The following is a 23764-nucleotide window of genomic DNA, read 5'->3' as shown; positions in this document are numbered from 1 at the left end:
CCTATGAAGTTCTATACTTTCTTTGTAACTCAACATTTTTAAAGTGCGAAGTGATTTGTAATTTTAGAGTGGTGAGTTATCTGTATATGTGTTTCTTTGGTTTGTATCGTAGAGTGATGAGTGAAAACTATTATTTGTGAGTGATTTGTTACTTTGTGATTGGTCGGTCATCAAAACTTTTAAAATATAATTCTGACTTTACCATAAAAAACAAAATAAATTTGTAGTTTGATTGTGAAAACCAGATCGAATCCTAATGATAAATGCATTGATATTGAAAAGCATGTCATAAATCAATTCCCAAAATACCACCATTGATCTCAGAAGAACCACCACTTATTATAAATAACTTGTTCATTTCTCTTGTTTGAACTCAACAACTCCTCCTTCCCCCTCTTCTCTTATTTCTTCTTTTCTTTCTTCTCATTCTCCATAAATCTAGATAAAAAAAACTTATTTCTTCCATTGTCTTCAACAACCACCTCTTCCTTTATATTGTTAGTACTATGCATTTCCTTTGTTATATTAAGGATTTTGTTTTATGTCTTTCTTCATGCATGACATTCCTATGATATTGTCAAAGTCTACTCAATAGTATATGACATGCATTTATAGTTATCATGTCAAACTAAACATTATCAAAATATCTATTGTATATGGAAAATGAAATGATATAGAGTTTGTCCACAATTACCTTGTCATCTTTATTTGGTCAATTTAGTTTGTAGAGGATATAGTGTTTTTATGTTTTAAGATGCAAATTCTATACCACTTTAGCTAACATTGCATTCCTGCAATTACCAATATCAATGATTAAACCGAATACCTTATCGTTAATAGTACAAGTTGTTTGGAAGATGTTAGAACACAACAAATTCTATCATAAATTACCATTGGATGACATCAAAAGATCTTTTGAATAACTATCGTAGTATCGCCATTTTCATTAAAAATATCTTCATTATTATCAGAATCATCATAAACAGGATCAACCACACCATTCACGGGCTTTTTTTAATCGATTATTTCTTGGATGACTCTCTCGTTTGCTACACTCACAATGACCTAATTCTCCACAACTACAACAACAAATATTGAAAGCTAAACCAAAACCCTCATTAATTATCTGTTGATTTTGCTGAGCATGTAGATTTTGAGGGAGAGGTTGGTCTCAAATTATGATTGGAACCTTCTCTATTGTATTGATCTGTCAAAAAATTTGTTTATAGCCCTGACAACTTGTTGTTTCACCACTATTAAGGTCCTTTAATATGCCTTTGAAACTATCTGCAAAGATTGGAGGCATAACACATCTTAGATGGACTATCGTAACCTGCACAAATATTTTACCATGAGCTACTCTTTCGTTTTTGTCAGGTTATTCTCAACTACTAATTGATAAAATTCATTAATATAACTGTTGAATCATTTACCTCTATATTTCAACATATGAAGCTTTTGGTACAAGGGCTAAGTATAGCTAAATGGAAGGAAGTGCTTCCTCAAATTCTTCATCATCTTTTTCCAATATCAATTATCAACTTCCCTTTCCTCTCTCATGTCCTCTTCAATTGTCCCTAATAGGTAGAAGCTCTACCCTTTAATCTGATTGCAATAAACTTTACTCGTATATGTAAGAGAATCTTTTTATATCAAAATATTCATTCCACCTCATTCATCCAATCTATGAACTCTTCTACTAATAAAGCTCATGTAAATTCATGTATTCTAATGCAAAATCTAAAATCTTTAGATTTGATGTTTTTCTTATCAAGAGATTGCATCCTCTAATCATGCCTATAGTTTTCAATATTGGTTAGAGATGCATGATCACTCTCCTAGTTTTGTTCCCTTTTCTCTTTCTTTTTTAACATACGAGTCAATTATCTGATTTGCCTTTACATATACTCCATGACAAGCTCCTCGACATTTCTCTCATGAAAAGGAGCCTCTTCATCCCCTTTTGGCCATGCCCTATTTTGCAACCTCTTTCTACCATAATTGTTAGTAACACATGTGAAGCAAACAATTATCCATGAAAGTGCAACAAGATAACAACAAACATGAAAAGACCAAAAGTATATAAAATAAGGGTGAAAACAAAGAACCCTAAAACTTTATTTTATTAATGAAATATCAATCTAACCAAGTCTACCTCTTAAAGAGGTTAGCAATGCCTTTTATAGGTTAGAAAAGTTGATATAGACTAGGAAACAAAATTAGAATCGCAACACATAAACGGAATTAACACCAAATTTGAAAATAAACAAAAATTTCAAAAATATTTCTAGGAAAAATAACAAAATTAGGCCAAATAGTAGCATCTGAGCCTGATTCTTAATTCCATGAGATCTAATGGTTTGATAAGGGACATAGTTGCTTTCTATGGGAAAACTACCTATAGAATCACTTAGATAAATTTAAATTTGATCCAACAGTCAAATCTCTTCTTGTCATCATTTAAAGTGGTTATTTCAATCTAGCATGACAAGGTCTTATCTTGGACCTAAACCTGTCCCATTAGTCTATGAAAGTATCTGTTAGGTCATCTATATAGTCTATTTGCGACAAATTTTCATATAACTATTTAGAACCTCAAATCTCTACAAACCCGACTACAACAAGTTTCTAGTTATTATAAAACTAGATTGTAATTTTTTTTTTTTACTTTTTTTAACGTGTGGTTGGCCTTGATGTCCTATGCAATTAAATCAATACAATTAAAAAATTATTAAAAAATCTTAAAAATTAGAAACATGCAAACTTTTTCAATGAAACATTCTTGGTTTATCTCTTTCAAATACTTTTCATAACATCATTTAGAAATTTGTTTCCATCAACCTTGTTAATATAAACTATCATTGCGATTAACTATATTTATATGACTCCAAAATTTGCTGTAAATTGAATTGCAGGTAACATCGACCTGCTAATAAGTTAAGTAATTGATGTTCTCAATGCTCTGCTGTATAACAAGGTAACATGTTTGACAACAGAGTAACAAGCTGGATAACAAAGCGACATGCAGGAAACAATGCATATAGTGGGGAAGGGGCGTAGAGATCAGTAAGAATGAAGGCTTAGCCCACATAAAAAGTTTTGTTTTTTTCCTTCTAGCCTTTCTATCACCGCCGGTGAGAATCTTGACAGTTCCAATCCATATACTGCCGGTGACTGTATCTTCTCAATTCTCAATCACTACTGTAAGTAGAAAGTTACTTTTCCCCTTGGAACATAATGTGAATAGCTATATTCCGTGCCGCCTATGTTTCCATTTTTCCAAAGACCTTGGCAATATTATAGCATAATTCCCTTATTTGTCTCATATTTATGTGATGTGTTTCATTTTCTGTCTCTTCTGCTACTGTTTTTCTCACTAATTCCTATTCCAACATTATACACTCGCCGGTATGAGGAAGAGGTACTATAAGACTACTACACCCAAAAATTTTCAGATTTAACAAAATTCGTCATCAGAAATATTCAATTCATCAACTAAAACTTGCTAGAAACCCTTGAAAGTATTAATTAATTTGAGAATTTTCGACAAGCTTTTTCGAAAAATTTAATGTAGTAGTAATGATTAGCCGAGCTTCATAGAAGGTCAAGGTAATTTACCATTTAGAGCTTACAGGATAACAAGGGAAAGGAGAAAACGAAAAGAGAAATTGAGGCATGCCAGAGCAAAAAGAAATTGAAGCATATCAGTTCCTGCTGAATTCATTTTCAGCATAATTCCAGTTGCTGGTAGTTTGTGGTTCAAAATCATGATTTTTTTGTTCTCATCTCGAAGTTCTATATAATATTTTATCATTGACACATGTCACTCGATACTTCCACTCTCAATTTTCCATTCCTTGCCATTACCATGGTTGCTTGTATTTGCAATCACCCCTGAGGCTTCATGGGTGCCATGAAAAGCATTGCTTTTGGAGTCCTAAGAGTTTTTTTTATATATATATATATCTTACTTAAAAACGGTAAATTCGATTAACGAAAACCAAAACGTATGCATAAAGTGCTTAAAGGAAATGTTGATGCTTAATTAGCTTATAATAGACTCTGATGTGATCATCATTTTGGGTCACTGCAACACTCAGGAGAGTAGGATTTATGAGAAAAAATAATAAATGAAAACATTGGAAGCAACAAAACCACTATATAATCTTCTGAATTTCTATATCGCAAAATGTAGGTACCTGATCTCCATGCAGCCAATGAGCACGACTATACTTGCACAGTATTGAGATGATCAATTTCTCAAAAGGAATAGACAAAGAATGTTGACATGATGTACCTGTAGGAGAGGGGAGGAAGGAAATCTTGAATAGAAAAGGAAAATATTATTGAATTCTGTGATGCATCATAGAATTAATTACTAGTCGCAAAAATAGTTACAAAGTAAATTACCAAACAGAAAATAACATATCCGACGACTTCAGAAACCAACAATCATGTAGCAACAATTGTTGTTGAGATGATGTCTCCAGGATAATCCATTGCCATTATAAAAAGAAAAAAGAAAAAGAAAAAGAGGAGAGCTTCGAAGTATCCTCTGCTATCTGGCAATGGAGAGAATGAACATGTCCAGTCCTGAACTCCCTCCAGGATTCAGGTTTCATCCAACAGACCAGGAGCTTATCATCCATTATCTGAAGAAGAAGGTCTCATCTTCTTCATATCCGGAAGTTTATATAATAGCAGACGTGGATATCTACAAGTTCAATCCATGGGACCTTCCAGGTGCTTTATTCATTCTTCTCAACTAATTTCTTACACAACAAAATATGCTTTTCTGTCACTCTAGCAGTACCTATACGCTCTTAACTCGTAATAAAAGATAGGGATTTTGCTTTTTCATTTTTCAAAACAAAAAAAGGAAACGTTTCTTGCTTTTGTTTGGGATATCTTGAAGCATTATTCTCTTCACTCATTGTTGTTCTGTTTACCTGTGCAGGAAAAGCCTTGTTTGGGGAGAATGAATGATTTTTCTTCAGTCCTAGAGATAGGAAGTATCCCAATGGTGTCCGTCCAAACAGAGCAGCAGGATCAGGTTACTGGAAAGCAACAGGAACCGATAAACCAATCCTCACCTCCAACGGATCACAGTGCCTTGGCGTGAAGAAAGCTCTAGTATTTTACAAGGGCCGGCCTCCAAAAGGCACGAAAACAAGTTGGTTGATGCTTGAGTACCGGCTTCTTGATGATACTCATCATCTGCATAGGCTCAGGGGGTCGATGCGAGTAAGTCTTGTAAGCTGTTCTTTAAGATAATACCTGTGAAAACAAAAAACAAGGAGTATTGTTGGTTGTGAGAGTATGGAGTAGAAACAGTATCATACATAGGTACATGGAACTGTATAATATAACCGCTTCTACGTATGATGAAACTTCTAAATTAAAGACAATAATAAATAGATATCAAAGAAGTGGAAATTGTTTTTCCTACGCTAACATTATGGCAACAAGATGACTTCTTATAATCAATACGTAGAAGCCTATGTACTAATCATTTTTACCTTCTGTAGTTCAGTTCATTGAAAAATGAATACAATGACAACAGCTTCTATTTTCATCTTTTATTTTAAAATTATTCGTTTTTACCGCAAAACTTTCAGAGACTGACTCTTAGTGTCTTCTTCTCTAGTTGGATGATTGGGTTTTATACCGAGTTCGCCAGAAAAGTAACACGCAACAAAACGGAGAGAGTCTTTGCAGCAGTTTTGGCAGCTTCTCTCCATTATTAGCTTCGGGTGCTTACAAGGTCAAGAAATGTTCAAGAAGAGCATATATATATATATATATATATATAATCATATTATTAAACTAACTAAATTTATTGAACCCATTTGAATTAATGATCTATTCCTGAATTTTTCTTTCTCCTTTAAAAAAGCTATTATTGTCAGGGCATTTTTTTTTACGTTAAAACAAGTTGATCGGACTTATAATATAACGCAAGCCATCTATCTAGTTAAAAAAAACTAAAAAAAAATCAGAGTTTTGCTATAGATATAGACACAAAACACTGTGGATTGAAATAATATTGTAACTTTTTTCCATTCTTAACAAAAATCAATGGCATGGCTATTAGGGGCAATACATTATTTTCCTCATGACTCATTGGTCATCGTTAGATTGATCGGGAATAGATCAGTCTTTTTATATTTTAAAGTATAGTAAAATGATTTAATCACCCTTAAAAGCAAAAAAAAAAAAAATCATCATGTAGGGACTTTTTTGAATTTCTACTTTTTAAAGCATAGTGAAATAACCAAATTACCCTTGAAAACACATTTTCTTTTACTAGCATCCATAGGGTTTTTTTTATGTTTTTATCCTGATTTTTTTGCTATAATCAAGTTCAATGAGGGACAATTTGGTATTTAATTAAATATAAAAATTTATTTAAAAACAAAAAATAGTTAACGTGTGTGAAGTCTCTCGATGGCCCAACACCGCCTCCCACGATAGTGTTGGAAGCTTCTCGATGTTCTCTTCTCAATGGTCGACGTGTGCAATGACGTAGCGGTTGGGCTCTAGTTGACTTTTTTCTCTCTCCTTGCCTCTGGTTTCACACCTACCATTCCAAACAATTAAATGTGTCCTCTTAGTTTGTGTTTGTATTAGTTTTGGTTTTTATTTTTTTAATTGCTATTTGTTTTGCTTTCCATACTTTCTGAAATTGCTTTTGTTTTTCAATATCATCCTTCAACATTTGATTTCATATCATTTTTTTTTTTATCAATTTTGGTATTCATTATTTTGATTTCTATTATTTTTTTTTTATTGTTTTCTTGATTTAGTTTATTTTTTTAATTTTGTCCTTCATTATTTTAGTTTATTTATTTAGTATTTCATATTTAGTTTTCATTCTTTATATAGCTATTTGTTTTGTTTTTAAATCTTATATTAGATGTTTTGATCAATAAAATGGTCTTGTAAACCATTACTTCTCACTCCTTGTTCCATTAGTTTACAGGATAAAACCTTATTGTCCATCATTTCCATGCACTCATGGCATGTTTTTTTTGTATTTTAAAAATGTTTTTTTTAATTATTTAAAAAAAAAAATTTTTATTTCAGATTAATATTTTTTTGGCTTTTTATATAATTTTGATATGTTGAGTCAAAAATAATTTTTCATGCATTTCCGAGCAAAATTTTTTTAAAAAAACAGTCATTTTTACACTTTTAAACACTACTTAACTTATAAATACAAACTGTATAAGGTTAAACCTTAAGGTTATACTACCACTCAAAGCTTAGACTAAATTATTGTTATTATAAAAATCTAAACCCTAATTTAATATATTTTAAACCGAAATGATACACTCATAAACCTACTATGTTTTTTGAGAGATATTCATTGATAGTTAGAGCATTATTATAGCCATATGAGTCTGCCTAGTTTCTTGAACATCTATAAAAGTTATGCTAATTTTTCTTAGGAACAACACCAATGGCGGGGGAGACAAGATTTTTTAAATAAAAGGGAAATTATTAGCAAATATTTAATATTATGTAGACATGTGTTGTATTGAGAAATCAGTTTAAAATATATATACTAACTTATATCAAGCAAAATTAATTTAAGAATATTTTTAAAATGAGAAAATTTACATTATAATTATTCTTTTCAAGTTTTTATATTTTGAAATCGCTTCATAATAACATCATTATCAATCTTATTAAAGATATCTTTCTCAATATATACAACAAAATTGTTATTTATCCACTTATCTCCTATTTTGTTTTTCAATCTACACTTGATAATATGCATACCATAAAAAACTCTCTCCATTGTAGCAATTACAACTGATAGAAGTAATGACAATTTGATAAGCATATATACCAATTTGAAAATCTTTCTCCAAACTATCATTCTTTGTTTTTATCATTTTCTTTGCAAAATTAACAATACCTTTGATACAAAATAACTCATCATCATTGCGTAGATCAATAATATACATATCAAGTTGGTAAGTCACTATCATAAGATCCATTATAAATTCATTGGGATAAAAATGAGTAAGGCGAATAAACTTTTCTTTGTTGAAAGTAGAAAATAGTTACTTGGAGTTTAAACATGCCATATAAAAAAGTAACTTTATACTTGACTCGGTGAAATGATTATCCTAATTGTTTAAGCTACGTGTCAATAATATTATTAAACAATTAACACAACTACACAATAATTTATTGTTAAACAAAAATCAATTGAGTTACATAAAAATCATTAGAACATTACATGAATTTGATTTGATTATCAAACAATCTCAATTATATTTAATTTTAAAGTAACAAACACTTATATATATATATATTCAACTATGTCAATTTTATATATTTATCTAAGTATAACTTGTTTTGTTTAATGATAATAATGTAAATCTTAAATCAAAATTATATGTTAACCATGCACTAGGCATGAAGTTGTTTTCATATAATGTGGTGAAATATATTGCATGAAGGGTTTATTCATGTAGTTGATTTATTGTTCCTGCACTATCTATTAAGACACAATTTAACACTGCTTCTATTTTTTTTTCCTTTTAAAGTATTTTCATTTAGATCACTAAATATTTTTTAAGAAAAATTCAATCCTTTTGTGTCATGTTCATTATAAATTGAGCTCAGTAATTTTTTTTTATGGGCTTATAAAGACAAGAAAAAAAAACCAACAACTATTTTGATATTAAGCTTGTAATTCTATTTTGCAAATTAGAATTCAATTCAATTGGGTAAAAAAAATTAAGACTTGAAGCATTAAATTTGACAGTGAGCAACAAAGCATTGCCGTTTTTTTTTTTGCTTGCACAATTTATTCCGCGCTTTTCATTGGTTTTAGCCCATAAAATTTTATCATTTTCATTTCAGGTCCCTATTATTTCTAGTTTTTATATTTTGATAAAAAAAAACTTTATTTTTATTTTGTTTCAGTTACTTGGTTTTATAGAAGAGTGTGTAACTTGTCAAGAAACTGTCATTATTGGTGTTAACATGTTTATTTAAGGAGAAGAGTTTTATTGAAGTGTTGTTTAGCCTTGTTTATTTGTTTTTGCATTTTAAAAATGTTTTTGAAAAAGTTTGAAATTTTTTTTATTTTTTTCTTTGCTTCAAATTAATATTTTTTTGATGTTTTTAAATTATTTTGATGCGTTGATATCAAAAATAATTTTTTTAAAATAAAAAAAATATTATTTTAATACTTTTATATTACCAAAAAAGTAGATCAAAATTAAAAAAATGATTTTTTTTATTTGATTTTATATTTTTCAGACTAATTTAGGCTTGTTTTGAGTTGAGAGATTGATTTGTTAAGACTATAAGAGTATTTATTAAGTAATTTGTTATTAAAATAGATTGAAAATTATATTTTTAGATAAAAAAAACTTTGGTCTGATTTTTTAATAGAAAATTAATAAAGCTTTTAAATTATTTTGTTTTGTTTATAACATTTCAAAAGGATTATTATAATTTATTTCTTTATATTTAATATATATATATATATATATATATATATATATATATTAGTGCTTTCTAATTATTTTAAGGTGCTAATGCTAAAAATAAAATATTTAAAATAATTATTTTAATATATTTTTAATATAAAAAATATTCTTAATCTTTGATACAAGATAATGAATAAATTACCAAGAATGTAAATGACAAATGATACAAATTCAATTCTCAAATTAAAAAGAAAACTTAAATCCAAATCCAAACAACAACTATAATAATAAAAAAAATCCTAACAATGTAACAAATTCTATTAATAAACATTTCCATATTAATAAAGATTCAATCTTACAAACAATGAGAATAAAAATAAAAATAAAAATAAAAAAGGATTAAACAATAGCCAGGCCAAGCTGTTAGCTTTATTTCCACGCTGTCGTGCTGACCCTCAAAAGAACCGTGAGGGTGGTATCTCTCCACTCACCCACCTCCTTTAAAAATCTCAAAGCCGCTTCTTTATGTCCCTTTCCCTCCCCCAATTTTGAACCACAAAGCAAGCAAGAAAGCAAGAAAATCAAAAGCTAAAAACCCATCGCTAACTGACTCACAGCAAAAGCGCACGAGATGTTCAAAATCTTTAGAGGAAGAGATACCACCGCCGACTCCTCACCGCAGTCATCCTACTCGCCTTCGTCTTCGTCCTCCTTATCGCCGTCTCCGTCGTCTCCTCCTGTCACCGGACCGGCGAGGCCGATCCGACTTGTTTACTATGATGACAAAGGGAAGTTCCGGATGGATTCAGAAGCGGTGGCTGCTCTCCAGCTTGTTAAGGAACCAATCGGTGTTGTTTCGGTTTGCGGTCGCTCTCGACAGGGAAAAAGCTTTATTTTGAATCAGGTTAGTGAACTAATTATGGTTTTTTGGTTGGTTAAAGTTTGGGGTTTTTAGGGTTTGTGATATTTTAGGTATTTAATTGGAATGTCGTTAGGGTTTTGGTAGTGGAAAAGTTGAGAATTACGAAATGCAGTGTCTCTTCCGAGTTGAAGTGATTAGGTGCATGAATTGTTTCATTGAAAGGGTAGCTTGAAGATAAATAATGGAATGGAAGTGAAGAGGTAGTGATTTTTCACCTCCTTGAGTAATTAAGTGCATGGAATGGAAATTTATATAGTATGGGTTCCAATCTTTTATTATTCCTTTTGTGTTCCTTATAATTTGGGCTTTTTTTGAAAGCAAGATTTGTTGAAAGTGCTAAGTTACGCCTGCCTTGTTTTCTTTGTTCAGTTTTAGAGGCTTCAATTACATTTATGAGTTACACATTTTGTATCAGATGCCATGTATCATTCTTTTAACTAAAATGTAAATTGGCAGATTTATCATTCAATGTCTGCTTGAATTTTGTGTTGTAGCTTATTTTAGAGTTACAAGTTATGACATTCCATTTCTGCATCAGATCTCATGTATTGGTTATTTTAACTAAGAGGTGTACTTGGACTGTGTGTATTGTAGCTTCTTGGCAGGAGTAGTGGATTTCAAGTAGCTTCCACTCATCGGCCATGTACTAAAGGACTTTGGTTATGGAGTGCGCCTTTAAAGAGAACTGCTCTAGATGGAACTGAGTACAATCTTTTACTGTTAGATAGTGAAGGCATAGATGCTTTTGATCAAACGGTAAGCCCATTTACTTTATAAGGATCAATTGATAAAATTATCTTGTTGGTTGTGTTTGAGCAGTTCCAGAACTGATGGACTGGATTTTAATGAATTTCATTACTCATAGAATGTTGTTGTCTGTGATTCCTTCTTATTTATAATTAACACCATATCCTTTTTATTCTTCATTTCCACTCATCTGCTCTTTTGAATTACACAGTAATCGTTCAATTATTCCTGTTCTTGTATTTTGTCACTATGCTAACTCAATCTATCATTCCTCTTTGACAGGGGACATACAGCACTCAGATATTCTCCTTAGCTGTCCTACTATCCAGTATGTTCATTTACAATCAGGTAAGGGAAAGACCTTAGCCTTCCTGACTAACATTCCTTGTTTGTGTTTAGCTGATTTTTGTTAAAAGTACCTTTTTTATCATGTGATAATGCATTTGGGGGATTCACAATTAATCTTCGCTGTTAATATTGTCTCATCTCTCTCTTTCCACTGGATTTTTTATTTGTTGGCCTATTTATGTTCTTCTATTTAGATGGGTGGTATAGATGAAGCAGCACTTGATCGACTCTCTCTTGTCACTCAAATGACCAAACATATTCGTGTCAGAGCTTCTGGAGGAAGGAGTTCAGCTTCTGAACTTGGACAGTTCTCCCCAATCTTTGTTTGGCTTCTAAGGGTATTATTTTCTCATTTAATTTCATATGGCATATTGATTCGTGTTTTGTTTTGAAACATTAACTTTTAATTTTACATAAAACCCTTAAAATGATTTGCCTGATTCCTGTGCAGGATTTTTATCTGGATTTAGTAGAGGATAACAAGAGAATAACACCCCGTGACTATCTAGAGCTTGCTCTAAGACCAGTTCAGGGAAGTGGAAAAGATATAGCTGCTAAGAATGAGGTAAGTTATAGTTCTTTCTAACTGCATTTTTTTCTAAGTAGCATGGACTCCTTTGCAAAGGATCCTCTACTTTGTCAGATATTTGGACAGGATTTTTTAGATATCCTTTTTCTAGGCTTATCTTACCTGAGTTGTGCTGGTCTATGGAGCACTGGAGTTTCTTTTGTTATTTTTTCATGTTTGAGGTTAACTAATTATGCATTGATAATGGTCATAGATTCGGGACTCTATTAGAGCTCTATTTCCAGACAGAGAATGCTTCCCCCTTGTGCGGCCTTTGAACAATGAAAATGATCTCCAGCGTCTGGATCAAATATCGGTTAGTACCTTATGTTATGTGTGCTTCTCCTTCTCTCTTTCATACACATGCTCATTCTTATCTTCTCTTACTGGTGCACTACGTGTATTGAATCCATTTTTTCATATGCAGTTAGGTAAACTAAGACCTGAATTTAGAGCTGGGCTGGATGCATTGACCAAATTTGTTTTTGAGAGAACAAGGCCCAAGCAAGTTGGCGCTACTGTAATGACAGGCCCAATCCTTGTTGGTATTACAGAATCTTACCTGGAGGCTCTCAATAATGGTGCTGTCCCAACAATATCTTCTTCATGGCAGGTATGCATCCTGATTTGAATTATTTTTTTTTCAAATCATGAAAAGTTAAAATAGCAGATGCTGTAGTCCACATGTAACCCTCAAATATTCATTAAATTTCTATAACCCATACACTACATTGTTGGGTATCTGTATCAAGGTGGATGAATTGTTTTCCCCTGGAAAATGAAATTAGATTGTATTTCCTGTTCTACATGCGTGAAACTCAAATCTGATGAATCTGTCTATTCATGAATGGACCTATATTATTTGAAAACAAAAGTGTATAACTTATTTTGTTAGCTCAATCAATACATATGATCTTGGATTATTAGTTATTATCTGAAAGCCTAAATTATTATTATGCTTCCTTGTGTTTTTCTGACTAAATCTAAGGCTGTCAAGTTTCCTGTACTGAACATTGTCTCAAGGTTATAAATGAGTTTAAGCAAATGTTTATAGGTAAATTAAATCCTGTATCCTAAAAATGAATATTTAAATGATGAAAACAGCTATCCAAACCAGCTTATAGTCTCTCTTGAAGCTTGGCTAGTTGACATGGAGTGGACACAACATGACAGAACATCAGCACAAACCAAATGGTTTATATGATAGCATATGTGAAGATGTTTTAAATTATTCCATCATTAAGCTGGTGTGAAGAAATTGTTAATCTGCAGTTGAATTTGGAGCAATATATAAGCATTTTACCTAAAGCCAACTGATTTTGCAAAGAATCCAAAATCCCATCTCTCTTTCTGTGCTCCTTGCAGTTTATAATCAGCTATTATTTTCTTTTAATATCTCATGTCATGGAAAGCAGATGCAAAAGTGACAGCTAAGTGTTGGCAATGTGTGTAAGCATCAACATGTAATTTTCTTAAGAGTAGGAGTCACATGGTTATTATTATTTACCGATACAGCAACAATATCTTTATGGGTAAATCGGTCGAAGATCTAAAAAATTCAATAATGCAAGCCTGTATATGCTTAAGTCTCCTGCTTCTTCTTTGTTGTCATCTTCAGGCAGGAGTTGTAATTTGGAAAAGGAAAATGTCATAGGTTTTTCATCAAACATGATCAGAATATGATAAGTCATAGATTCAATATATGTTTTGAATTTGTGAAAGTACAATGTTTATCAATCAATTGGAAAGAAAGTGATATTAATTTATATTTTACTGATAACCAAATTGTATGAGCATATAGATGCTGGATCCACACTCAGAATCCTTGTCACACTTTGAATGTGGAGATTGACCCCCCTTAGTTGATTCTGTGATCTTGTTTTTTCTACTTACTTCTTTGTTTTAATCACGTGGTACATAAATATGCGTGATTCAAAGTTTTTTTACAAACTAATATAGAATTTACAAACGGGATAAAAACTTCTAATCTCAAAAAGTTCTTGAAAGAAGTTTCAATAAAGCAGCAGATCCTGTTATAATTTTCTTTTTCATTTTTTGTCATCTCTAATATGTTGTTTTCCAGAGTGTTGAAGAAGCTGAGTGTAGGCGAGCATATGACACTGCTACAGAAATTTATATGTCGAGTTTTGACCGTTCGAAGCCACCTGAGGAAGTAAGTGATGCTCACCTCGTACTTATTTGAAGGTTTCCATAATTTTCTAAGTTTTGCAACTGTAGGTTTTTTTGAGAGAATCACATGATGAAGCGGTTCAAAAATCACTGGCTGCATTTAATGCTGCTGCTGTGGGGATTGGTTCAGCAAGGAAGAAGTACGAAGGGCTTCTCCAGAAATTCTTCAGAAGAGCATTAGAGGTAACAAATATTTAGGTTACTATGCATTGCATGATGGGTTATTGTATTTGGCCTTTAGGTTTTAAAGTTGCTCTAGTGCTTGTAAGCTATAAAGTGTAGAGAAGACAAAAAAAAAAAAAAAACTTAAAAAGTTTTGCAAAACATTATGGAAAGGACATAGAAACCAATTGATTTGCATGGCTTCAACTTGGGCTACATGTTGGATTACTCAAAAGGCATGAGCTGTAGGCATGGAGATGTGAGCATTGAATCAGTCCAATATTTTTTTCTAGTTTCTTAGAGTTAACTGGTCAAACTTAATCTAGTTGGAACATTTACATCATATGAGGCAACATGTGCTACTAGAAATATTTACTGATTGCATGATAACTTTTAATTAGATTTTGTTGTTTTTGTCTGTTCTAATCATCTATAATGCATGTCATTGCAAAAAGAATTTTTTTCATAATCTATTAGTATGTCCTGATTGATTATTCATTTATGTTATATGGATGCTTATGTTTTACCATCCATCAAACATCCATGTTATAGTTTACACGTCACTATCACTGCTCTTATATCCTGCCACCAGGTAGGTATAACCTTCACTGTAGTGTTGATATTTATGTGTCTGGGTGGTTGGTGGTTTCTTTTTGCCACCCCACAAAGATTGAGATGGCTTATGGTCTTTGGAGGTAATACACGCACATATGTTCAGTCAAAAACATGAAGCAAACCAACAAATATTAGGTGTCTGTACAGATGCCTACCTGGCCACATGCAAAAACAGGGCCATGCTGTAAGGGGAACCAGCTTTAGCATTCCTATGAGACACTAAGCTTCTCTTTGTGTGCTGATTTTGCTAGCAAGTGCACTTCCTGTACAATGCTTTATCTAGATTAGTGACATAAAAGTGTGATAGCTTTGCATAGAGAGTTTTGAATCATAATGATGAGTGAGAGACCCAACAAGCTCCAGGGTCCAACATTGCTCCAGGGTCCCACACAACAAAGAGACCTAACAAGCCAAAACATTCATCATGGCAATCAAAACTTTTTTTCCTTTGCATATTAGCTAGGGTTAGAACAGTTCCGGGGTTTTATCTAATTGATGGCTGGGAAAATTGTTAAAAATTATGCAGACCATGGAGTGTGGTTGCCAAGTTACTAGATGTTGTGATATAACTTTTGTTTTTGTTAAAGCAGAAGGTGGTTTCTTTTCCATAAAAATGGAGGTAGATTTTGTATAGGATTACTAGTTTGGTACATATATATATTGATCGAAAATGGCTTCTGATGCAGGATTACAAGAGGAATGCTTTTATGGAGGCAGACTTGAGATGTTCAAATGCTATACAAAACATGGAAAAGAGACTGAGAGCAGCCTGTCACGCTTCTGATGCCAACGTAGATAACATTGTGAAAGTAAGCATTTACTTAGCTGTCTTATTGATTCTGCATGAAGTGAGGGGCCTCAAAGTTTGGTTACTTGGAATTCTATGCCTCTCTTTCTCTCATTATAGGCTACTGGTAATATGCTTGAGTTTGTTAGATGCCTCAAGTTTTTTTTTTTTTTTTTTGAGATAATTTGTAAAATTAGACAGTAAAACTGCTTTCAATAGGTTTGGATGGGTCAATGCAAGGTCTGGGTTAGCACATGAAGCCTCTTCATTTGTTCTTTCCTCTTTTGACTTCCCCAGACGTGCTATCCAGATGTCATTAAGATCTTAGGCCTGCAGACGTGATTATTTGTCTGTGTCATGAACTGGTTTCATTGAATTATACTTTCTGATTTATTAAGATGTTGCTGAAAGAGCTGTTGATTTGGAGTAGCTGGAGGAAAATTTAAGGAATTCTGGCATATGCTCTTACATATTACTGTGATAGTCAATGATAAATCTGCTGATGAAGCCAAGCTAGATGAGCTGTGATCAACTCATGCTTGAGCTGTCAAATGCACATGTAAATGTCTCTGTCATTGATGAAAAGCTATTTAGTTATATTAGTGTCCCAATTATGTATGGATAACATGGATATTGCATAAGAGATGAGGCAAGCTGTATCTCCCTTGCCTGGGGGGCTTAGTTAGTAATGCACTTAAAATGACATTCCAGACTTGTTATGTGGTTTATGGCAGTGTATTGAACTGGTTTGTGAGTGTCATGCAGGTCCTTGATGGTCTTCTATCTGAATATGAGACATCTTGTCATGGCCCAGGGAAATGGCAGAAATTAGCAATGTTCCTACAACAAAGGTCTGGATCTTGCTCTCCCTTTTGTTTGTTTTAAGGTTTTCATTTTCTATTTTTTCCATTGTTTTATAAACAAAAACTATTTCAATCCCCAGTTTGGAAGGTTCAATACTTGACCTTGCAAAGCGGCTTGATGATAAAATTGGATCCGAGAAGAGTTCTCTTATGCTGAGATGTCACTCAATGGAGGATAAAATGGCATTACTTCACAAGCAGCTAGAAGCTAGTGAGAAAGATAAGTCTGAATATATGAAGCGCTACGATGAAGCTATTAATGAAAAGAAGAAGCTTGCTGATGACTATATGAGGCGCATAAATGATTTACAAAGTAATCGCGGCTCATTGGATGAGAGGTGTTCTAGCTTAGTGAAAGCATTGGAATCTGCAAAGCAAGAAACATCCAATTGGAAAAGAAAACATGATCAAGTGTTATCAAAGCAGAAAGCTGATGAAGAGCAGGCAGCTTCAGAGATTGCAATGCTCAAGTCACGGAGCAGTGCTTCTGAAGCAAGGTTGGCTGCAGCTCATGAACAAACAAGGTCAGCTGAAGAAGATGCAGCAGAGTGGAAACGGAAGTATGACATTGCTGTAAGAGAGACAAAAGCTGCTCTAGAGAAGGTGGCAAATGTGCAAGAAAGAACTAATAAAGAAACACAACTGAGGGAAGATGCACTGCGGGAAGAATTTTCTAGCCGTTTGGTTGTTAAGGTAAATTGTTTCTGACACAGGCACTTGTGCTTGTGTATGGAGCTGAAATTTATATTTGTTGTTTCTTTATACGACCAGAAATTTATGATTTCTATATCAATGGATATACAGGAAGATGAAATAAAGGAAAAGAACAGGAGAATTGAGTATGTGGAGCAGTGTTTGACTACTTTAAATTTGGAGCTAAAGGTATGCTTCTTGGAGCCCGTGACTGGGCACAAACGATTATTTATCCCCCCCCCCCAACACCACCAAATATGCATGCACCTTGGGTGAAAAACCTTATGGTGGTGACAATTTGTCCATGTGCACTTGCGGCAATTTAACTGTAAGTCCTTTGCAGGCTGCTGAGTCAAAAATGAAGAGTTATGACACTGAAATATCATCCCTGAAGCTTGAAATTAAAGAGTTGGTTGAGAAGCTAGAGACTGCAAATACTAAGGCCCAATCTTGTGACAAAGAAGCTAGGATTCTGGAACAGGAGAAGATCCATCTGGAGCAAAGGTATCAATCTGAGTTTGAGAGGTTTGCAGAAGTCCAGGAAAGGTGTAATCATGCTGAAAAAGAATGTAAGAGGGCTACGGAATTAGCTGATAAAGCAAGAGCTGATGCAGTATCTGCTCAAAAGGAAAAAAGTGAGTTTCAGAAATTGGCAATGGAAAGATTAGCCCAAATTGAGAGGGCTCAGAGGCATATTGAAAGTTTGGACAGACAGAAAAATAATTTGGCTGGTGAACTTGAAAGAGTTCGTGCGTCGGAGTTGGATGCTGTATCAAAAGTTTCATTACTAGAAGCTAGAGTAGAAGAAAGGGAGAAAGAAATAGAGTCACTTTTGAAATCAAACAATGAGGAGAGGGCTAGCACAGTTAAAGCACTTCAAGATCTTCTGGAAGATGAACGTAAAGCCCACAGTGTTGCAAATAAGAGAGCCGAAGACTTCTCTCTTCAGTTGGAAGTGGCACGGGCTAAACTCGATGCCCTTCAACAGGAGTTTACTTCAGTTCGTCTGAATGAATCAGCATTGGATAATAAGCTTAAGGCTGCTTCCCATGGCAAACGATTCAGAACTGATAATGTTGAAATGGGTGTAGGATCTGTTCAAGACGTGGTCCCAAATGAAAGGAGAGTAAATAAGAGGTCTAGGAGTACAACCAGCCCTGTAATGTTTACACAGCCAGAAGATGGTGGTTCAGTGTTTAAGGGGGATGATGATGATAATCAGAGTCATCAAACTGACCAGGAAGATTATAAAAAGTTTACTGCTCAGAAGCTAAGGCAGGAACTCACAAAACACAATTTCGGTGCCGAGCTCCTTCAGTTGCGAAACAACAACAAGAAAGAAGTCCTTGCATTATATGAGAAATGTGTTCTTCGGAAGTCATGAGAGTTTCATTATCGACATGTACAGATCTGGTTTGCGTAGTTTAATAGGAGTGTTAGCGAATAGAATAGAGGTGTTTTATGCTCTAAATCGGTTGATTATCTGTAGATTCTCCTAGTTTTGGTACACCAAATACCAAGTTAGAAAAAATATTTTGCTGGAACGAACAGGGCTTGTTCATGCCGCATTGAGGGTGAGGTTTATGGTTTTTTTTTTCTTGATCTTTTGAATCTAAACCCCTGTAAGATATATTTATTTGAGTTTGCTTACAGTGGGCCAACCTGATTGTGTGATCCGTAGCTGGGGTTCCCGGAGTCTGGACAGCTTGCATGTAACCACTGTCGCTCTGTTTGCTCTAGGATAGAAGATTATCGAGTGAACTTTATTATGGTTTCAGTCTTATTTTGATGGTCGCAAGTTTACATGTGTGCATAAATCTCTGTTCCAAAGCGAGGTATGTGTCATAGTCTTGTCGGAAATGTGTTTCCATTCTCTCTTTCCTTTTCTTTTTCGAGAAAATGAATATTGGACTAGGTTTTAAGGAGAGATGCTTGTCTCTTGAAAAAAAAATAATCCTCAAGGCTAATCTGATCACTGCTGTTGGTTGGCACAAGCCTCTAAAATAAAGCTGACTCGTAAAAATCTCCTTGTACTTGACTTGTGTTCGGTCTTAAGGTATGGCTGATCGTGTGTCCGTCTTTGAAGCGTGTTCCTGTCCACACTGAACTGACGAGGACTTTCCATAGAATAGAAACTCTGTTGCTCTTCGAGGTGAAGGAAAGAGGGTGTTGTGTTTTATTTTTTTTAAGATTAGAATCCACTGGAGTTCGCCCCCAATGGATGCCTGGTTAAAATTAGCAGCGATTTATTAGCATTCTTAGCTAACAGTTTAGAATTCATGGTGTTCATTGTTATAGTGCCAACTCGATAGACTCGTCTTGAATATTTGATGGTCGGGAAAACAGACCATGAGTGAAAGCGAAGCCGTTGCTGGTTGCAGCTTCAAAGAAACTCTTGTATAGTTTCCCATAAGACTTGTGTGTGTCTATTCCATGGAATGTCTCCTTTTTCCTCTCTCTTTTAATTATTATATTGTCTTCCCTTTACAAATTACCTTTTGGCTTCTTGAAATTTCAAACTCCAAAGCTGCGAACGATTTAAATGATGGTGCACTGCGGTTCTTCGAAGAAGAGAAAAAAGAGGGAAAATTTGACATGCCAACTTTCACAATTGACTTTCCTATGAACCCTCCCTCCGATTGGCTGCATGAATCTCATCATTGAATTTTTTTTATCAACCTGCTCTGCTTGGTGGTTAGGATAGTTCTCCAGAACATTCTAATATGGACAGAGCCTCCTGCCTCGTCAAATCTTCCTCCCTGGCATTTGAACAGTACCGCGATCACCTTGGACTTTGTATTGATAAATTCTTATTTTGCAAAGAGAGAAGTGCCCTCCCTCAATCACGACAGTTTCTGCTAGCCAGGTTGTTGTTGTTTTCAAATCACCATTGATTATTCCTTAACATCTTTTGTCGCTCTTCTTTTTTGTGTTAAAATCTATCCTTTTGTTGGTACATGCATTAGATTAATAAGAGTGTAATATTACGTGAGCGCAAGTCTTTCAGCTTGGGGATTTTCCACCTAGGCAAAGCCAGATTCTACTTTTCTTCGGCCAAATATTGTTTGTGGCTACATTTGATCATACCCAATAGAACGTTGTCCTTATTGGATCAGCTACGTTGTCCAATAATGGATCACCTGTCATCGAATTAATTTTTATATGCCGACACTATATCTATACAATAATATATACAACTAATTAAGCTACCCATGAAATAAGTTCTACACAAACTTAATTAATCAAATTCTAGATTTATTCAGAGATTATCAATTCAAGTTCCATAAATTTCAAAACCACTAGATATTTACATAATTGTTAATTTTAGAATCTATAAAATTAGTTAAGATACACGGAAGTTTGCGAACACCTACGATTAATCAAAAAAATAAAATCTACAGACTCCATGAAATTGAACCACTATCAAGCTCATTGAAGAATCTTTACAACTTACATGACTGGTGGGCAATAGTTACTAACAGTAAATGAACCAAAAATGGCATACAAGAAGGGGAGAAAACATAGGCGACAGCACTACTAAGATACCGAGTCAGATGTTAACACAAATGACCACCAGAAGAAAGGTGGCCGGTATAAATCCTTCACAAACCTCTCCACTTTTCCTCCCTTTTTTCATCTTTGGTGAAAAAAATGAAATTCTGAGATTTTGACAGTATACAAAAAGATTTTAGTAAATTTATATTTAATAAACATTAAGCATAAGCTTCTGAAAGAAGAAAAGTATATTTGTAAACAATAATCGATGAAGCTCAAGCTAAACCCTAAAATATCAAACTACCTAAGCTAATAGATTTCTCTTTCTTTGCACTTTCTACAAACAATAACCTCAGTACCCTTACATGGGTATACAAATATCACCTTCAGTGCCTTCCTACTCCAAACCTACGTAAAAGAGCATCACGGCAAAGCTTCCAAAGAACTTGGCTTCATTATCTTTTTTACTAAAGAAGCCATTCACCTTTCTTCTTTTTCTCACTAAAATCTCCGTCTAATAATAATAATAATAATAATAATAATAATTTATATGAGGGTTACACCACAAAAGAAGCAACAACCATGCACTCGGGATGAGTCTTTGTCATTTCTGCTCTACCAAATGCTCTTTCTGATCACATCACTGCTTTCTCTGAAGCTTTCCTTTGCTTGTCTCTGCAGCTAACCTAATATAGGAAGACCCGTCACCCTGAACAACCATATTGGGGAGAAATTGGGGTGGGATTTCGCTGCTATGATTCCCATGATCATAAGAAATATAAGTTTGATTGTAGAACTCAAGGAGGCCTGTACTGTTCTTGGCTAGGGGGTGAATATTATCAATATCACCACTTTGATTTGTCGATTTATTGTCAATTGAATCCTTAATGCTTGAACTACATTGTCTAGGCTGAGTTTGATAGAAAACTTTTGAAACCACTAACTCTCCATCTTTCTCTTCTTCGTTGTTTCCAAGATGGTATTGGTGCATTACCCAGTTTGTCTTTTCAGGTTTCCTTTGCCTACCATAATTGGTGTAAAGCACCAGAATTTTTTTGAATCCCTTCACTGTCCCGCCAGCAAAAACTGGCCTGGTCTTGCCTGTTTTGTGCCATCTGGTTTCACTTCCATCTTCATCAGTGTGCACCTTTCTGCGTTTTCTAGTTCCGGTTGTGTATGCCTTTGATGGTCGATGAAAGAAGTGACGGATTTGGCCATCGTTGCTTACTCCTGCATGATAAGAACGACCAGAAGACAGGAAATCATAAAAAAAAGTGTCGACCTTTTGAGTAAGAAAGAGCTACTAGCAAGAGAAAAAACACCTTAATTTTGGAGTTGCTTCCATACCCACCAATTTTCTTATTAAATGAAATTAACTGAGAAAGCAAGCTAAGCAACCATCATGTAAACAAGCCCTAGGCATCGTAATCTTTATTCAATTTGTTTCTGCTAAACCCTTCTAATAGCGGCTTAGCAAGTGTCCCATGTTAAGAAAACCCCAAATCAAAAGCTAGCAAAAGAGTGGAAAGGGAGAAAAACAAGTACCGTTTACCTGGTAGCTTCTCAGGATGAGAGTAGCAAATTCCATTCTCCCCCTCTATTGTTGGGATAAATTCATCAATTAGAGGATGAAGTTTACGCCTATCTGATAACACCTTCGCTTCTAAATGTTCAAGTATTTCTTGGTCCGTCGGATCAAACTTCACTCCCGCTGGTAGTCCCGGCAAATCATGAATTATACCACCCTATACACACTACACACACATATATAAATTAAAAACGAAAACAAAAGATAAAATAAAATTAGAACAAGAAGGCAACAGTACCAAGTTCCACACAGCACAGCGTATAGTATACCTGGTCTTGAATTTCAAAATTATGGCCACATGAAGGGCAAGTTATCCTTCGAATTTCTTCTGTTTTTGCAGCGACGTCAAAAGTATCTTCTTTCGGGTTACTTGTGACTAATTGAATGACTCTTTCATCTTCTGAGTTACTATTGCACCATGTCATCTCTATATTTTTTCTCTTATTCCCATACCACAAAGGAATTTTCCCTCTCGTCTCCTCCACTTCCAAGCTTGTTTATCCCCTCAAAAACAAGAAAAGGAAAAGGAAAAAGAAATAAGAAAAAAGCTAACAAGAAAAGAAGAGGAAGTATATATCTACATAGAGTATACAGTTAGCGAAAGCTAAGAGAATTTGTCTCTACTAAAGCACGTTTTTTGAGCATGTTATTCGAATATTGCCCACTTATTGAATCTTGATCTATATACGTTAGGCAAAGGAATTTAATTCTTCTGCACCTTTTCTTGCTTCTTTGATTTATTTTGTGTGCACTGAATAAACATATACCTGTAACTAGCTTGCGATTCTTGCACGGAGAGAGATAGAGAATTTGATAAAGGCCAACTATAAAAGAAAGCCAAAAGAGAGAGAGAGACCGCAGAGAGAGACCGGAATTTCTTGAAATACTAAAGGTTACTTGGACGCCAAGTTTGCTGAGATATTGTATATACGTCTGTATCAAAGAATAAATGCAGTCTTCTTTGCTTTTAGGGTATGTCTACGAACTAGTGTTAATTAATTTAATATTAATGTATTAACAATTAATATTTTTAGGAAATTTAATTAGTAAAAAACCTAATCTAAATTAGAGGGGTCTTAATTTTGAGTGGGAATAGGCCAGGCAACCCGAATATTCCATTCTATTCTAGGACATTTCACCTCTTAATTTGAGAGGTATAATAAAAATAATAATTAATAAATGATATTTTAGCTCCAATGTCAACCTAGAGTCTGCTTAAAGCTATGTAAAAATTAATTTGTGAAACTGTATTTTTCCCAACAAATATGAAAATAACATCGAGCTAGCTGTTTGTGTGGGTGTGTGTGTTACACCTACTTTGTGTATATGTG

At 33.9% G+C, this 23764-nt stretch overlaps 2 protein-coding genes across 2 annotated transcripts; one reads left to right on the top strand and one right to left on the bottom strand.

The window, feature by feature from the left end:
- The first annotated feature begins 9921 nt into the window (after positions 1-9921).
- On the top strand, positions 9922-19011 carry LOC118033038 (uncharacterized). Its single transcript, XM_035037877.2, has 14 exons — positions 9922-10359; positions 10972-11133; positions 11407-11472; positions 11667-11810; positions 11924-12037; positions 12255-12356; positions 12468-12653; positions 14124-14213; positions 14279-14413; positions 15694-15816; positions 16560-16645; positions 16738-17350; positions 17462-17539; positions 17694-19011. Exons 1-14 carry the CDS (start codon positions 10087-10089, stop codon positions 18732-18734), a joined length of 3213 nt encoding a protein of 1070 aa, XP_034893768.1. The 5' UTR covers positions 9922-10086; the 3' UTR covers positions 18735-19011.
- A 2013-nt stretch (positions 19012-21024) lies between these two features.
- LOC118033037 (NAC domain-containing protein 73) lies at positions 21025-23325 on the bottom strand. The gene is made up of 4 exons (XM_035037876.2): positions 23201-23325; positions 22703-22937; positions 22398-22590; positions 21025-22075 (listed from the first exon to the last, which is right to left on the bottom strand). Exons 2-4 carry the CDS (start codon positions 22856-22858, stop codon positions 21486-21488), a joined length of 939 nt encoding a protein of 312 aa, XP_034893767.1. The 5' UTR covers positions 22859-22937; positions 23201-23325; the 3' UTR covers positions 21025-21485.
- Positions 23326-23764: the final 439 nt, after the last annotated feature.

The sequence above is a fragment of the Populus alba genome, chromosome 4 (genome assembly GCF_005239225.2).
Source record: "Populus alba chromosome 4, ASM523922v2, whole genome shotgun sequence".
Taxonomy (NCBI): Eukaryota; Viridiplantae; Streptophyta; class Magnoliopsida; order Malpighiales; family Salicaceae; genus Populus; species Populus alba.
This window is presented reverse-complemented; position numbering and strand designations above follow the sequence as displayed.

What these genes read in the sequence shown, in the direction of transcription:
- LOC118033038 (XM_035037877.2), top strand. Translation starts at nt 10,087, where the DNA reads ATGTTCAAAATCTTTAGAGGAAGAGATACCACCGCCGACTCCTCACCG. An exon ending in TCTTCAGAAGAGCATTAGAG is followed by an intron (nt 14,414 to 15,693) that starts GTAACAAATATT and finishes CTTCTGATGCAG; the next exon opens with GATTACAAGAGGAATGCTTT. An exon ending in GCAATGTTCCTACAACAAAG is followed by an intron (nt 16,646 to 16,737) that starts GTCTGGATCTTG and finishes TTCAATCCCCAG; the next exon opens with TTTGGAAGGTTCAATACTTG.
- LOC118033037 (XM_035037876.2), bottom strand. Translation starts at nt 22,858, where the DNA reads ATGACATGGTGCAATAGTAACTCAGAAGATGAAAGAGTCATTCAATTA. An exon ending in ATTTTGAAATTCAAGACCAG is followed by an intron (nt 22,591 to 22,702) that starts GTATACTATACG and finishes TAGTGTGTATAG; the next exon opens with GGTGGTATAATTCATGATTT. An exon ending in TCATCCTGAGAAGCTACCAG is followed by an intron (nt 22,076 to 22,397) that starts GTAAACGGTACT and finishes CTTATCATGCAG; the next exon opens with GAGTAAGCAACGATGGCCAA.